This window comes from Cnephaeus nilssonii, assembly GCF_951640355.1.
Source record: "Cnephaeus nilssonii genome assembly, chromosome: 2".
Lineage (NCBI taxonomy): Eukaryota > Metazoa > Chordata > Mammalia > Chiroptera > Vespertilionidae > Cnephaeus > Cnephaeus nilssonii.
In genome coordinates, this window is record NC_137073.1 from 27957112 (window position 1) to 27972357 (window position 15246).

At 41.9% G+C, this 15246-nt stretch overlaps 1 protein-coding gene across 1 annotated transcript in view; it reads left to right on the top strand.

Moving 5' to 3' along the window:
- The window catches only part of TMC5 (transmembrane channel like 5), a 64218-nt gene that overhangs the window by 14649 nt on the left and 34323 nt on the right, over positions 1 to 15246 (top strand). The window contains exons 2-4 of the mRNA XM_079800219.1: positions 7738 to 8695; positions 10662 to 10807; positions 13128 to 13214. Of these exons, the coding sequence (XP_079656345.1) occupies positions 7812 to 8695; positions 10662 to 10807; positions 13128 to 13214 (1117 nt within the window). The 5' untranslated portion in view covers positions 7738 to 7811. The remainder of the gene's footprint in view (positions 1 to 7737; positions 8696 to 10661; positions 10808 to 13127; positions 13215 to 15246) is intronic.

Here is a 15246-nt window from a genome sequence, read left to right on the forward strand (position 1 = left end):
AGGTAGTCAGTCTATATGGGAGCTGGTCAAGTGTAGTTAAGAAACTTACATTAAAATCCTTGTCCTGCCTACCATCTGTGAAATTTGGAGAAGTTACCAAGTCCTCTAAATGTAACGGGAGCATGAAGAGTCCCTCCCGCTGAATCGAGTAAAGATTCTGGGCGAGTATGTGCATACATTGCTCTGCTCCATGCCTGGCTCTGAGTGAGCAGTAGAATTTATGCCTCAAAAGTACACATTTTCTTACTTTGTCCATTTCACTTCCTAACTTAGATCTCACTTTCATCCAAAATGTCCACTTCTTTCTCTTTAATGAGAAAGTCTCCCATCTGATACCCTTCCTTTTTTTTTTTTTTTTTTCTACGCATTTTTCTTCACATCATTGACTTGGAGAGTTGGAAAGCCCTTTTAGAACTCCCCTGTCCATGTCAGTTTAACTGGTCATTGTAAAACACAGAGCGGGTGGGAGAAGTGGTGATTTTGTCTGCTGAAGACTTTTGGCAATGTCTGGACCTAGCTGGTTGTCACAACTTCAGGAGGGTGCTGCTGGCACCTGTAGGCAGAGACCCGAGCTGCTGCTGAACATACTACAATGCACAGGACAGCCCCCACAACAGAGAATTAACTGGCCCCAAATGTCAGTAATGCTGAGAAAGAAACACCTCGTTTAACTGAGGCTAATCCTACCTGCTTTGTTTTTCTACATTAGCATCTTACACTTGCCTTTTTGCAAGCTGCATTTGATACTGACTGAGTGTAATCCAGAATAAAGGTCAATTTGGGGAATATTCCTGGTTATCCTTCTAGGTGACAACGTGAAAATGAATACGCTACTTATCTGTAGCTGTTAGGAATTAGTACAACGTCTTGGGGCCCATCTTCTTTGGGAACTGAAAACACTGAACCCAAACAACCTGGCAAAACCACTTCCAGGTCTCTTCCTTGGAGAAGTTTTTTTCATGAGCACAAGGAGATGCAGCTGGGATGCACACTGATCATTTGAATAGTGAAAAATGGGAAACGGCCTACATGTCCATCAGTAGGAGAAGCACTAAATATGCCGGTCATATGATGGAATAGTGCACAGCCATTAAGATGAACAAACTTCTAGACTGTTGTTATTAGAACTACCAACATGGAGAAATCACAAAGCCAATTTTCTGTGTGTTTTTTTTAAAAAAAGGCAAGTTGCAGAAAATATGTAAGGTATGAAATAGCCATAGACACAACCTTTATGCATGAAACAATAGTATTGTCACTTATTGACACATATACACTGAATGGCCAGATTATTATGATCTCTGAACGCATAATAATATGGCCACTCATTATACATATATATTAGAGGCCTGGTGCATGAATTCGTGCATGGGTGGGGTCCGGCCAGCCTGGCCAGGGGGAGGGGACATGGGCGGTTGGACAGCTTGCCTGCTGGTCGAACTCCTGGTCGAGGGGACAATTTGCATATTAGCCTTTTATTATATAGGATATACACAGAGTGGCCAGATTATTATGCGTTCAGAGATCATAATAATCTGGCCACTCAGTGTATGTGCCTTCACTAGTTTCCTAGGGCTGCTGTAACAAGGTACCACAGCCTCGGTGGCTGAAATAACCAAAACGCATTGTCTCACAGTTCTGGAGGCTGGAAGTCTGAACACAAGGTGTTGAGAGGGTAATGGTCCCTCTGACACCTGTAGAGGAAGGATCCTTACTTGCCTCTTCCAACTTCTGGTAGCCCCGGACTCTCCTTGTCCTGTGGCAGGATAACTCCAGTCTTCACACGGTGTCCTCCCAACGTCTGCTCACACATTCCTCCCTCTGTGCACGTCTGTGTCCACATTTCCCTTTTCCATGAGGACATCAGTCATATTGGATTAGGACTCACCCTCATGACCTCATTTTTAACCAGTTAACTGCACGCGTCCAAAACGGAAACCATCCCCATTTCTTCCATATGCGCTGGAATATTTACGAATTTAAACTACCATAATTTTCTTTACAAACCCAGAGATGTCACTAACAAGTCTGATTTTAAAACTGGGAGACCAGAGTTGATATGCGAGGTTTTCGCCTATAGATGCGTGTGGGGAGGTCTGCTGCTTGCATCTATAGGCTCTTATGGCATACAATGGGTTAAACTATATATTTATTTATTTATTTCAGAGAGGAAGGGAGAGGGAGAGAGAGATAGAAACATCAATGGTGAGAGAGAATCATTGATTGGCTGCCTCCTACTCGCTCCACACTGGGGATAGAGCCCACAACCCAGGCTTGCGCCCCAACCTGGAATCCAACTGTGACCTCCTGGTTCATAGGCAATCGCCCAACCACTGAGCCACACTGGCCAGGCCTAATGACCTCATTTTAACTTTACTACCTGTGTAAAGACTCTATTACCAAATAAGGTCACATTCTAAGACTTCAACATATCTTTTTCCGGGGACACAATTCAACCCCTAACAGTGGTCAAAGTATAAACAGTATGACCTGAAAGTCCCACAGCAAATTCGTGATAGTGGTGGTTTCGGGACAGAGAAGAAGGGGGAGGGGCGTAGAGAGCTCCAGTTTTACCAGTAATGTTTCATTTCCTGGGTAAAATAAACACAAACCTTGAATTAATATGAAAAGGATTAGTATTTGCTAATATTTTCTCTTTTATCCTCTATACTTGACTATAGTTTAATTTTTTTAAAGTGATTAAGAGAAAACAGGAAGGCAGGTGAGCCAGCATTTCCCACTTGCGTGTGCACCTACCTGGCCCAGCTGTACAGTATGACATAAACTTTTATAGAAGTCAAAGTCCTCTGTTTTTCAGGATATGTGGCTCTGCCTGCAATCAGCAACTTGGAAAATTCAGACTTCAGACCAATATCGGAGATTCTGACCTTTTGTAAATCATCTGCCCTCCAGCTCCTATCAAAAGCTATCCGGAGAGCAGCCCCCAGCGCGGCTGATACTGGGGTTCCCCACAGCATCTTCAGACCAGGTCCGTTTGTGCAGTTTGCATCCATTTGGAACAAAGTGAGAAAAATAAGGATAGAGGAATATGTTTTTATGAAGTTAAATCTATTCAATTAAATGGCCTCCCTCCCTTTTGAGATTGGAACCTTCTCCTTTAAAAAAATTGTCCATAAAATGTTTTATGAAATAATAGTGATAGGGGGCTGTAACTATTATTGGTTTTTAATGTTCTTATTTAGCAAAATAAAATGTTTCTTACCCTCAAAAATGTTTTTTTAATTTGGTCGGTCTTTTAAATCAAATGGATGGTGGCTCATCGGAGCTAGTTAAGAATTTCTATAGAATCACTTTAATCATTTCGACTCTTAAATATGTATGTATTTTGTATCATTTATAGGATTGTAGCTAGATAAGCAATGTTGATTTTATTTAGGTTTAAAGGTTTACCTTGCTACCTGTTGGCACAACAAAGTTCACCCCCTTAGGGGGAAAAAATAAAAGGTACACCTGATATTAGAATGTGTGGTTTGCTTTGCCTCTTGTAGGGTGTTATCTTGCATTTGGTGATCAGGTTTGTTGTTTTATAAGCCGTGGTTTGTCTTTCCTTATCTTTCAGGTAATAAATGGCTTCAATTGGCCAAATTAACCTTTGCCCAGTTCACAGCTGCATGGCCATGATAGTCTGGCCTGGGCCTGGGCAGGAGATGAGATCAGAGAGAAGAACCATGACCAGCATCCTTTGCTGGCCCACGTAGACCTAACGCATTCTTTTTTTTATAGCGACATGATATTCCATTGTGCAGAAGTGCTGATAGATTTGGCCCACCCCCTGTGGCTGGGCTTTTGGATTGGTTCCAGTTTTGTTATTTTGCACAGATCTTGGCCTGATAACCCTTAATAACCCCGAGTCCCTGAATTTTGGGAGGTCACTTTGGCAGCTGCAGAAAAGAGCTCGTGGGTGGCTCACCTTGGCTTATGCTGGCATAAGATTGGCAAAGCTAAGAGACAGCAGAGCTCTAGATAAATAGCCTGAATGTGACCTCATCACAGTTATAAAATGTACAGTAAGTCCTCACTTAATGTCATCCATAGGTTTTGTGAAATGAGATGTAACAAAACCAATTTTATTATAAGCTAATTGATATAAATAAGAGTTAAGTTCCGGGAGTGGGGTGGGGGGTGGGGGGGGGGCAATGGTAAGATATGTACACATATAATACCTCAATAATAAAAAAAAAGAGTTAAGTTCCTACAGCATCTCATTAACGTTATAATGAAAGGACATTGAACAAAACTCTGATGATCTACTGTAATTTCATCTTAAATATTTTTCCTGGACAAGCTGAATGACAAATGCGAGGTTATTGTGATCACCCATTCGAACCTGGAGCCTTGCTAGATCAAACAGAGAGCCCACAGCTAACAGACTTAGCAAACATTTAATTGCTTGGGCGTGTGACTGAAAGCCACAGAAGCAGTGAAATGGGAAGCCCTCAGTGGAATGTCAAAGGAGGACTCGATAGCTGTTTCAATGGCCCTAACTGGTACTAGAAGGTACTAGAGCAGTAGAATCTGGAGGGGGGAAAGTATAGGATCCTCTCTGCTTTGTCCAGGGCACAAAGCAAGATTATTCCCTTAAAGGGCAGGATATTTGTTCCTTTAACAGTGAATAGGAAGGTGCTTAGAAGACCACGCCCACTGTATTTGACCATTTGTACATGACTATTTCCTTATAGTTATTTCCTCCTTCCCCAATCCTTTTCTGTGGGCTTAGCTTTGTTTGTTTAGGAATTTGTCCCAGTGCAGGTGATAGTGGTTAGAGCACCATTTATGGTTGGACTATGGAAAAGACATGTGGTACATGAAGCTCCTGTCTAATGACATTAGTAGAACCAAGAAGTTAAAAAGTAATATATTTACAGAGATGTACTTGATGAATTTACACGCACACATACACACACACAGGTTACCACCACCTAGATCAAGATCTAGAACATTCCCAGCATCCAGGAGTTTTCCTCACATCATTTTCCATCTCCTCCTTTCCCCAAGCTAATTGATATTTTGACCTATATCACCGTTTACTAGCTTGCCTGTTCTTAAACTTTTTATAAATATTGCACAGTGTGTACTCCTTTGTATCTATCTCTTTCGCTCATCATTCCATCTGTGAGATGCATTCACGTTGTTGCATGTAGCAGTTCGGTTTTGGTTCCTGCTGTGCGGTATTTCATCTTAGGACTATGCCACCATTTATTTACTCATTCTGCTGTTGGATGACATGGGGTGTTGTTTTCAATTTCTGGCACATGGGGGGTGGGGAAGCTGCTATGAACATTTCCATTGCCTTTTGGTGGATTTATTAATTTCTTTTGGGCTGGTATTGTTGTACCTGTTTTTATCTTCTTGAATTTTGTGGGTATCATTGGCTTGTTAGATTGAATAGCTCGTGTTTTTATAGGTCACGGAAGTCCTAGACCATAAATATGTTAATATCTAGTCTTACAATATAAGGAAATGAATGGGTTCAATTTCCATCTTATGAAAAATAATTAGTAACAAAGCATAGTATTTAGTCTTCAGAGTACTCACAGTTTGTGTAGATGTTTTTGTTTGCAAAACTTGGCATATTGGTCAGAATACTTCTCTTTCATTTGCAAATTACAGAAAAGCAATTCAAAATAACTTAAGTCAAAAGGGAATGTAATGAACCAAGTATTCAGTGGTCATCTGCCTTCAGGCATGGCTGGATCCAGGTGCTTCAAAAATGTCAATAGCTCCCTAGCCAGTTTGGCTAGTTTGGCTCAGTGGATAGAGTGTCGGCCTGCGGACAAAAGGGTCCCAGGTTCAATTCCAGCCAAGGGCGCATGCCCGTGTTGTGGGCTCGATCCCACCCCCCACCCCAGTAGGGGACATGCAGGAGGCAGCCAATCAATGATTCTCTCTCATCATTGATGTTTCTATCTATCTCTCTCCCTTCCTCTCTGAAATCAATTTAAAAAAATTGTCATGTCGTCAGCATTTGATTTCTATTTCTATTTATCTCTTGGCTCTGTTCTCTCCCTATTGACATCAGAGAGCTTCTCTCTTCCCAATCTGTCTGACCAAACTCCCAGAATTGAATCTTATTGGTTATGACCTTGACCCAATCCTGTGGCCAGAAAGAAAATAATTCTGATTGGTTCATATGTCCACACCTGGACTGAGAGTGGAACTGTTACTAAAGGAAAACTGTTTCCATAAGGGAAAGAAACGGATGCTTGGCAGAAACAAAATAAAGAAAAATGGACTTACACTATGCTGAGAAATATGGAATTGGAAAATGAACATTCTAAGACTATAGGTGATGGAAGACGGTTAATTGTTTCTAGCTCTGATTACTCAACCGAAAGTCTAACCATTTTTGTTTGCATAGAGATAAAGTTGTAAACATTAGCTGAACTTTGGAAATTGTCTACTTCCATTTTTTGAAGGCCCCACCATTCATCTAATGCTTGTTTGCCTGGAGATATTTTTGTCTTTTATTTTTCTTCCCTCTCCCCCTTCCCATATCAATTTAGTCCACAAATCCTATTGATTATTCCTTCAAGTTTTCTCCCCTACTTATTATTATTATTACTGTTACTACTGATACTTCATCAGCAGTTCCAGGCTTATAATCTATCATCGGAGCAAGCCTAGTGACATAAGAACACGTCTTTCCCAGTTATTCTAGTCAGTCTTAGAAGACTGTATAGGGTTATGTACCCATTCCTGAACCAAACCCTGGGGCAGGGGCATGGTGGACAGTGATTGGCCAGGCCTGGGTCATGTGACCATCCTTGGTACCAGGAATGCCATCAACTCTTCCTGTATCACCTGGACCAAGAGTGGGAGAGGGGCAGATGTCCAGAGGAAAATAAGGGCATTGATGAAAAAAAAGGGGGGGGAGGGGGGAGATGGGTAATAAGCAAGTAAAAGCAACAGATATCCAGCACAGTTATAAATCAGAAGTGTTGAAGTTTTACTTTATAAACTTCAACATATGCCGTGTCTATAGATAAGAGTTCATGGAACTCATAAAATCATATTTTCAAACTGGAAGGGATGGTACCAATTGTCTCCTTACCCAAGTCCTCTGGTTACCATTAACCATCTTCCTTTGGGCAGTCATACTAATTTATGCTTTGAACTCTAGAACCACTAGCGCAATCAAAGGACTCAAAAAGTCCTTGTTCCTTCCAAGCTTTTGGTTCATTGTACCCCTCCCTCCCAAACGAGAGATTATATTGGTCAGGATATAAGTTTGGCCACACATATCAGAGACCCAAAAAACAGTGGTTTACATAAGACAAATGTTTCTTTTTTTCTTGACATAAAAGCCCAAGCTGATATGTCAGCACTGACCTGTGACATCATCAGCAACCCAGGCTTCTTCCCTCTGTTGTGCTGCTATTCCTAGGGTGGTAGGGTAGGTGCTGCCTTTGCATGCCCAAGATGGCACACCATCACTTCCACATTCCAGCCACAAGAAGCAAGGGCTGAGAAGGGGACGCATACCCCTTCCTTTTAGCAGCACCACCTGAAAGTTGTACATATGGCTTTTGCTCACATCCCATTGACCACACTAATGGCCACTGGATACACAGCGGGGGCTGGGAAATGTAGACTTTATTCTGGGCAGCTGTGTACCCAACTATGAAAGAAAGAAGGACAAATACTGGGAGTTAACCAGCAATCTCTGTAGGGAAGAAAGGAAAACATCTGACCTTTTCCTTCCTTTTTGTTTTTCAGATTTAAAAAAAGATACCCGAGTAGCGCAAATGCAGGAACATTTGAACATTCCAGGGTAAAGGATCTGTCCCAGCATGTCTGCCTATTACAGGAATAATGGGTATGAGGAAGAGCCAGATTACCCTGATTATTCAGGGTCTCGGAACCACACGCAAGGGTATTTGAAAACTCAGGAGTATCCAGGTTCTCTGAACAACTCAGCTTACTCCAAAACCAGGAGGAACCCCTACTCTGCAGACTCCAGAACAAGTCCAGACTATCCCAGGTCTCTAGCAGAACCAGATTACCCTGGATCTTTGAGTAATCCAGACTATCCTGACATCAGAAACAATCCGTACTCTGCAAGCTCCAGAAGACATCCAGGCTATCCCAGGTCTCCAGCAGAACCAGATTATCCTGGGTCTCAGAATAATTCAGACTACCCTGACACCAGGAGCAATCCATACTCTGCAGGCTCCAGAAGAAGTTCAGACTATCCCACATCTCTTGCAAAGCCAGATGCATCTTGGAGCAATCCATACCATCCATACTCATCCAAAGAGCCAGGCTACTCTGAATCTCAGCAAAATCCTGACTTTGCAAGTTCCAGAGGCAGTGGAAACTATGCGGGCTCCAGAACAAATCCTGATTATCTTGGCTTCTTGGGAGAACCAGACTATCCTGGGGCTCAGGGAAATGCTCACCATCCTGGCCCCAGAGGCAATTCCAACTATCCAGGCTCTGGAAGGAATAGAGAATATGCTGGTTCCAGAATCAAACCATCCATAGATACTCTGGGAGAGCCTGATTACCCAGGTGCTGAGAATCAATCTTACTCTCCAAACTTTTTAGAGAAACCAGACTATCCCGGTGCTGAGGACTATCAGAACTCTGCAAATTTTTGGGGGGAGCCTGATTACCCAAATGCTGAAGATGGTCGTGATTACGGCTCTTCCAAGACTCCGGAAATGCCCAGGGAGTAAGTGCAGGCATCTCCCTCCACTGGGGTGGGGGCAGAATCAATGAAATTCGGTTGGCATTGTTTGGGTTAGGGACACATATTGTGGTTTTTGTGACCTGAAGTTATGGTGAAACTTTCATACCTACCTGTAGACCTCACCTGAGCCATGGACTCTCAGCCTGAGGCTTCAAGCCTTTACCTGAACATATTCTTGCATCAGTTCTTGCTTGGATAACACCTTCCCCAGGCTCCACCTGGTATCTAATTCCTGCAAAAACCCTTAGATCCCCACTGTTTTTACCGGCTACTTTGCAGGTCAAAGACTTGATAGTTATGACCACAAGCGTTTTAACCAGAAGTGTATCAACAGGAATGCACTGCAATAAAGAAAATCTTTTGGAGATCTAACTCCATGAATTCAATTTAATTTCAATTGGTTATCTTTATGGCTGAGCCATTAAAAAAAAAACTTTTAATCTTCCATCAATTTTTGGTCATTGACCAATTTTACTAGATTCAGCTCTAGTTTGGGTGACTTAGTTCTACCAAATCTAATTCTTCCTGAGTTAAAATTTTCAATGTCCATATTGCCAACAAGATGTGACTCTTTAGTAAGTTTGTGGGGGTTTGTTTGTTTGTTTGTTTGTTTGTTTGTTTTATCGATAATAAGCCCTAGCCAGTGTGGCTCAGATGATTGGAGTGTCATCTTGTACACCAAAAGGTTGTGGTTCGATTCTGGTCAGGGCACATACCTAGGTTGCGGGTTGAATCCCCAGACGGGGCAGGCAACTGATCGATCGATGCTTCTTTCTTATCTTTCTCTCTCCCTCTATCTCTCTCTCTCCCTTCCTCCCTCTCACAAAAAATAAAAATAAAATAAAAAATCAATAAAAACATACCCTTGGGTGAGGTTTAAAAAAAATGGTAACAAATTTTACCATGTGAAATTCTAATCAATATGAGTCTCATTTTTCATGTACTGTTTCTACTAGTAATATTTATGAAATCAACAAAAACTAATGGCCTGTTTTTATATCAAGGAACAAGAATATGGGGTTTGGGTATGTACCAGGGTCAAAATGTCTTTGTCCTAAATAGTAGGGTTAACAAGACCAGGTCAAAATGTCCTCCTTGGTCTTGTCCTCCCTGCCTGATTCATCATTCCAAAATACACTTCTGACCCTGTCACTCCTTTGCTTCTCATCTTCCATGAGTCCCTATAGCCTTTGGGGAAAAGGCTGAACCTGTGAGAACATTTTAGAATGAGGATGCACAGGGCTAATTGTAATATGCCAGCCAAAGACTTGACCTCCTTTCTCCTTTCTTATCCCTTCTCTACCTTAACCTTATATCTAAGGTCAGTGTTCTTGACCTTGGCTGATTCTTAGAATTACCTGATCACCTGGGAAACTTTAAAAATAATACAGATGCCTGGGCCAAACTTTCAGAGCTTCTGATTTAATTGTCTGGGCGGGGTCTGGGAATTGGTATATACATAAAATTAAGAACCATTGTTAATTGATTTAAATGAGCCAGATTAATTTATTTTCATACCATTCCCTTTATATATTCAGCACTTTTTGGTCTCAGACCTTTATTTATGCTGTTCTTCATCCTTGGAATGCCCTCCTCCTAACTCTTTATGTATGAGTTTATCTTTCCAATCTCAGCACACCCCCACCAAAACTCCCAGCCAGAATTCTTCGCTCCTTCCTCCAAACTACTTGGGCCTGTTTTCTGATACTCAACAATTAATACTTGTATTATTATTGCTTATGGCTGTTTCTAAGAAGCTCTACAAGATTTTATTGGGAGTTCCTTGAGGGTAGATACTCCAAGTCTTTATCTTTGTGTCCTCACCTCCCAGCCCATGCCTAATACATGGTTGGCATTTGTAAAATGGATGGATGGATGAATGGATGAATGGGTGACTGTCCTTACCATGCTACTGAATGGATCTTGATCCATCATTTTGGGATTGCAGGTTGCTCAGCAGAACATCTTCAGTCCATCATGGGCGTGTCAGCCCCTTGGGCTTGCTTGCAAGGCAGAATGAAGAATATCCTGAAAACATTGAAATGAAATCCATGGAGATGGCAAATCCCTATGGCCGCTCTGATAATGGCTATGGTAAGCATTTGTTAAAATGAGGATCATATCCTGGGAAGAAAGTAAAACTCAGTGGACTTAGGACAGCAATCATTAAAGATTTACCATAATAGAAGAATTGGTGTATCTCTCTCCACTCAAGCACCCACATTACAAGGGATGAGAACTCAATGTCTAGAGAAGAAGCAGTATCATTAAGTATCAGAGCAGGCCAGGTAGGGGTTGTGCATACGTGATATAGCCAACGTCCAGGTTCCATGCATTGCGGTTATGTGGGGAAATGTGGATTCAGTGTGGCCAGATCCTCAGCTTTTTCTAAAGAAGTGAGAAATATTTGTTTTTATGTGAACCCTCCCCCCCCCCCTGATTTTTACATGCTCCAGAATAATAATAAAAATGTAAAAAAACTCTGAGCTGGGCAAACAAAATCACTGGTGCGCTAAATTCAGTTTGTGTGCTGTCGGTGGCCAGCTTTAGTTTAGCGCATCCTAAAGGTGTTCAGACAGGCAGCACCTGTGTATTCGGAACCTACTGTGTGGCAAAGGGAGTAAGAGGCAGCTCTGTCCTCAGGTTACTTAAAGCCTGAGTGGGTAGGTGACACCGGCACATGAAGACTTAAGGAAGTGAGCAAGCGGCCTATTAATATGAGAAAAATCACATCATCTTCAGAACCTGCCGTGTAAAGGTTTGGCTCTGGGAGGCAAAGTAAATTCTACCAGTTCTTGTCAGAGGAAAAGGGGACTTGTTACTGGTAGAGGAAGCCAGTTTACTACACGTAAGTCAGTGTTACAGGAATTTAGAGCCCACGGGACAAGAAAAGGTAGGGCTGTTCATCCAAGAACAGAATGAGGTTGGAGCAGATGGAGGGTTGATCAGCCCCAAAGAGACGGGTGGGGAAGAGTTGGAGGAGGCAGAGAGGAGGGGGTGGGGTGCATTGCCGTGCACTAATGAAAAACACCTACTGTTACACAGTTGCATAGAAAACATTCATTTAGTCTATTCCAACGCTATGCCGTGCATAATCAATGGGGCAAAATCAATCCCAAGGGATGAAAATTTATTTTAAAAGGCCATAAAAAACCTTCCTTGTTTTTACATATAAAATACAGATACACATACTGAACATGAATAGATATACAGTCTAATGTATAGTCTATCTGTGGTATTAACATTTCATGGGGAAGGGCAATGAGGAAGAAATGTCTAAAAAGACCCCTATGGGCCAATAATGAAAAAAAAGATACTATGTCTGATTTAGAGGCTAAGATACGGAAGCTCAGAGAGGTTAGTAACATGCCCAAAGGCATGGCACACAGCGAATAAGGAGCAAACCTGGGAATTGATCGTTGGTGAGAAGTTCCGGAGCCTCCTGCAGTGTAATTGTGTGCACGTCACCATCAGAATGTGCTCCATTTCCTCTCTGAGATGCTGAGCCTTTAATGTTTACCATGGGTTGAATCAAAATATAGTGAAATGGGACACTGTCGTGTAGACGCTGAGACTGGATCTCCCCCTAAGAAAATCGTGTCATATTTTAAATTCATTTATGCACCATCATAAAATGCTAGGAAGGAACCTCTATAATCATCAAGATAATTTTTTTTGCTTCAACTTTTTTAAAAATTAAGACTATTTTTTTAGGTTCACAGTAAAATTGAGGGGAGAGTAACAGAAATATCCCATATATATCCCCAACCCCCACATAAGTAGCTTCTGTTATGATCAAGATCCCCTTCAGCATGGTACATTTGTTACAATCAATGGACCTACAGGGACACATCATTCTCATCCAAAGCCCATAGTTTACATCAGTGCTCACCCTTGGTGTCATACACTCTATGGATTTGGACAAATGTATAATGGACATGTATCCATCATTATGGCATCATACAGAATAGTCTCACTACCCTAAAGCCCCTTGGTGCTCCAGCATCCCTCCCTCCTAGACAAGTATTTTTCAAACAATTAACAAGTTGTGAAATTAATTTTTTAAAATGAAAAAGAATGGAAAAGAATAAGGATATATCAGAATGCTGTTTATGTAGTCAAGCAAAGTGGTGTTTTGTGAAACTTGTTTTTTAGTTATACATGTGAAGATATGTCCTGGACTCAGTGTAACAATTATTTTTAACTATGGCTTATAGTCAAATGAAAACCATCAATCAAGGCTGTTTGCATTGAATAGCATTGGTTTTGTATTTGTGTCCTATTTTTCACCCAAGTGCTAATCATTAGTCTGTTAGAACCTTGAGGTCAGGGTCTCACTCTTACTGACCATTGTTTGCTCTGTAATATCTAGTGTGGTGATATTAATGGTGATGTCTCTGCCTCTTCATTCCAGTGAACCCTGCTTATGTGGATGAAAGTATCCCTGGCCCAACTTATGGAAACTCACCATCTGGAGGTGATTGGTATAAGTCATCCCAAGGTAAGACAGTGACCAAAAATTCAACCCAAGAGACATTGCCATTCAAGCAATGCAGACATTGCCATTTCTTCTTAGCCTCTGGTGTGGTACTAAGCAGTACAGTACTTCCTAAATTTATCATAACGGGGCTTTCTTTTAGACATGCAGAATTTTTTCTCTTCTGTATATCAAAGTGACTTCATTAGGACTCTTCTGGTTGCAAGTGACAGAAACCCAAGTCACAGTAGCCCAAAGTGAATTTATTGGCTTGTGCATGGGGAAGGACATGGGGGAACAAACAACTGAAGGTAGAATTACTTTCCGGCACCTGTACAGTGCCTGACACATTACTGGTGCTCAGAAATATTTGTTGGATGAGTTACAGCAACCAGGGTCTCTGCATGTGAAGCCAGGGGTTTATTGCCACCTGGACTCTCTTTACCTCCATCGATTTTTAAAAATATATATTTTATTGATTTTTTACAGAGAGGAAGGGAGAGGGATAGAGAGTTAGAAACATCAATGAGAGGGAAACATCAATCAGCTGCCTCCTGCACACCTCCTACTGGGGATGTGCCCCCAACCAAGGTACATGCCCTTGACCGGAATCAAACATGGGACCCTTCAGTTCGCAGGCCAATGCTCTATCCACTGAGCCAAACCAGTTAGGGCTCCTCCATCGATTTCTCACCTGTGCTGGACTTCTCCACAGGCCGGGGAGCTTGACCAATAGCAGGGCTAGATACACACCCTCCGCTCAACAACCTCATTAGAAAGTCTTTCTTTCTCTCTGGGTCTGTTAAGTCAATGCTGAGAAATTACTCTCTCCAGCACTTTTTGGGGCCATATGCCCACACGTGGACTAATCATTTTTACCATGGGGAAGATTGGGTCACAGGTTCATCCTGTGGCTAATAGATCTGTTGGTGAGGTGGCAGCGCATTGATCAACTTTTTTCTGAATCATCATATAATTATTAATGACGGTGGAGTGTAGAAGCAGTTGGACTGGCGAAAGACAGAAGGCTTTTAAATCAGTCAGGAAACTCTGTAATGACCGCTGTGTGTCGCAATAAAGGTCTGAGCAGAGGCAGAGACTAACAAAGAAAAAAGATACCCAACCGGTGTTGCTCAGTGGTTACACGTCAACCTATGAACCAAAAGGTCACAGTTTGATTCATAGTCAGGGCACATGCCTGGGTTACGGGATCAATACCCAATTGGGGTATGTGCAGTAAGCAGCCAGTCATTGATTCTCTCTCATCATTAATGTTTCTATCTCCCTCTCCCTTCCTCTCTGAAATCAATAAAAAAATTTAAAAAAAGAAATAAATAAAAAGGAAGAAACAGAGGAGAGAGGCCATGGAACGCTAGAACCTAGAGGCAAATCTGTGAACAATAAACAAATCCATGGCATCCTCTATCTAACAACAAAAATTGAGGAGTTCCATGACTTAAAACTATAGTATTTCTTGCCTTCAAGCCCCCAATCTTATATGATAACTAGAGGCCCGATGCACGAAATTCGTGCAACGCAGCCCCAGTGGCTGCCTCAGCCCTTGCAGCCCTGGCTTCCTCTGAAAGGTCATCTGAAAGGTCATCCTGATGGTCGTTCCACTGTTCCACTGTTCCGCTGTTCCGCTGTCTGGTCTAATTAGCATATTATGCTTTTATTATATTGTAGAAACTTAGCCTCATTCTTAAGAGCCTTCTCAAGGAGGTGTGTATCTTCCACAAGGGTTAGCTATTGCTACTTGGGGAGAGAAAACCACGGGGACATAAACAATCTCCGTTTGGTTCCCACTAGAGCAGAGAATGGCTTTAACTTTTGGGGAAAAGAAAAGTCTTTAAATTTCTTCAGACTGCTCTATCTAGCTAGCATGAGGTTTGGGGCTTCTGGTAAAAGAGGAGCCCCCAGGAAGCAGAGAGAAGTAAAGAAATGAAAGACCCAAAAATGACCCTGGCTTTCTTTGCTGTTTTGCTTTGAGTTGGTTCTGATTCTCAAACCACGTACAGTTCATTGGAGGACAGCCTCCTGATCAAGGGTCACTTAG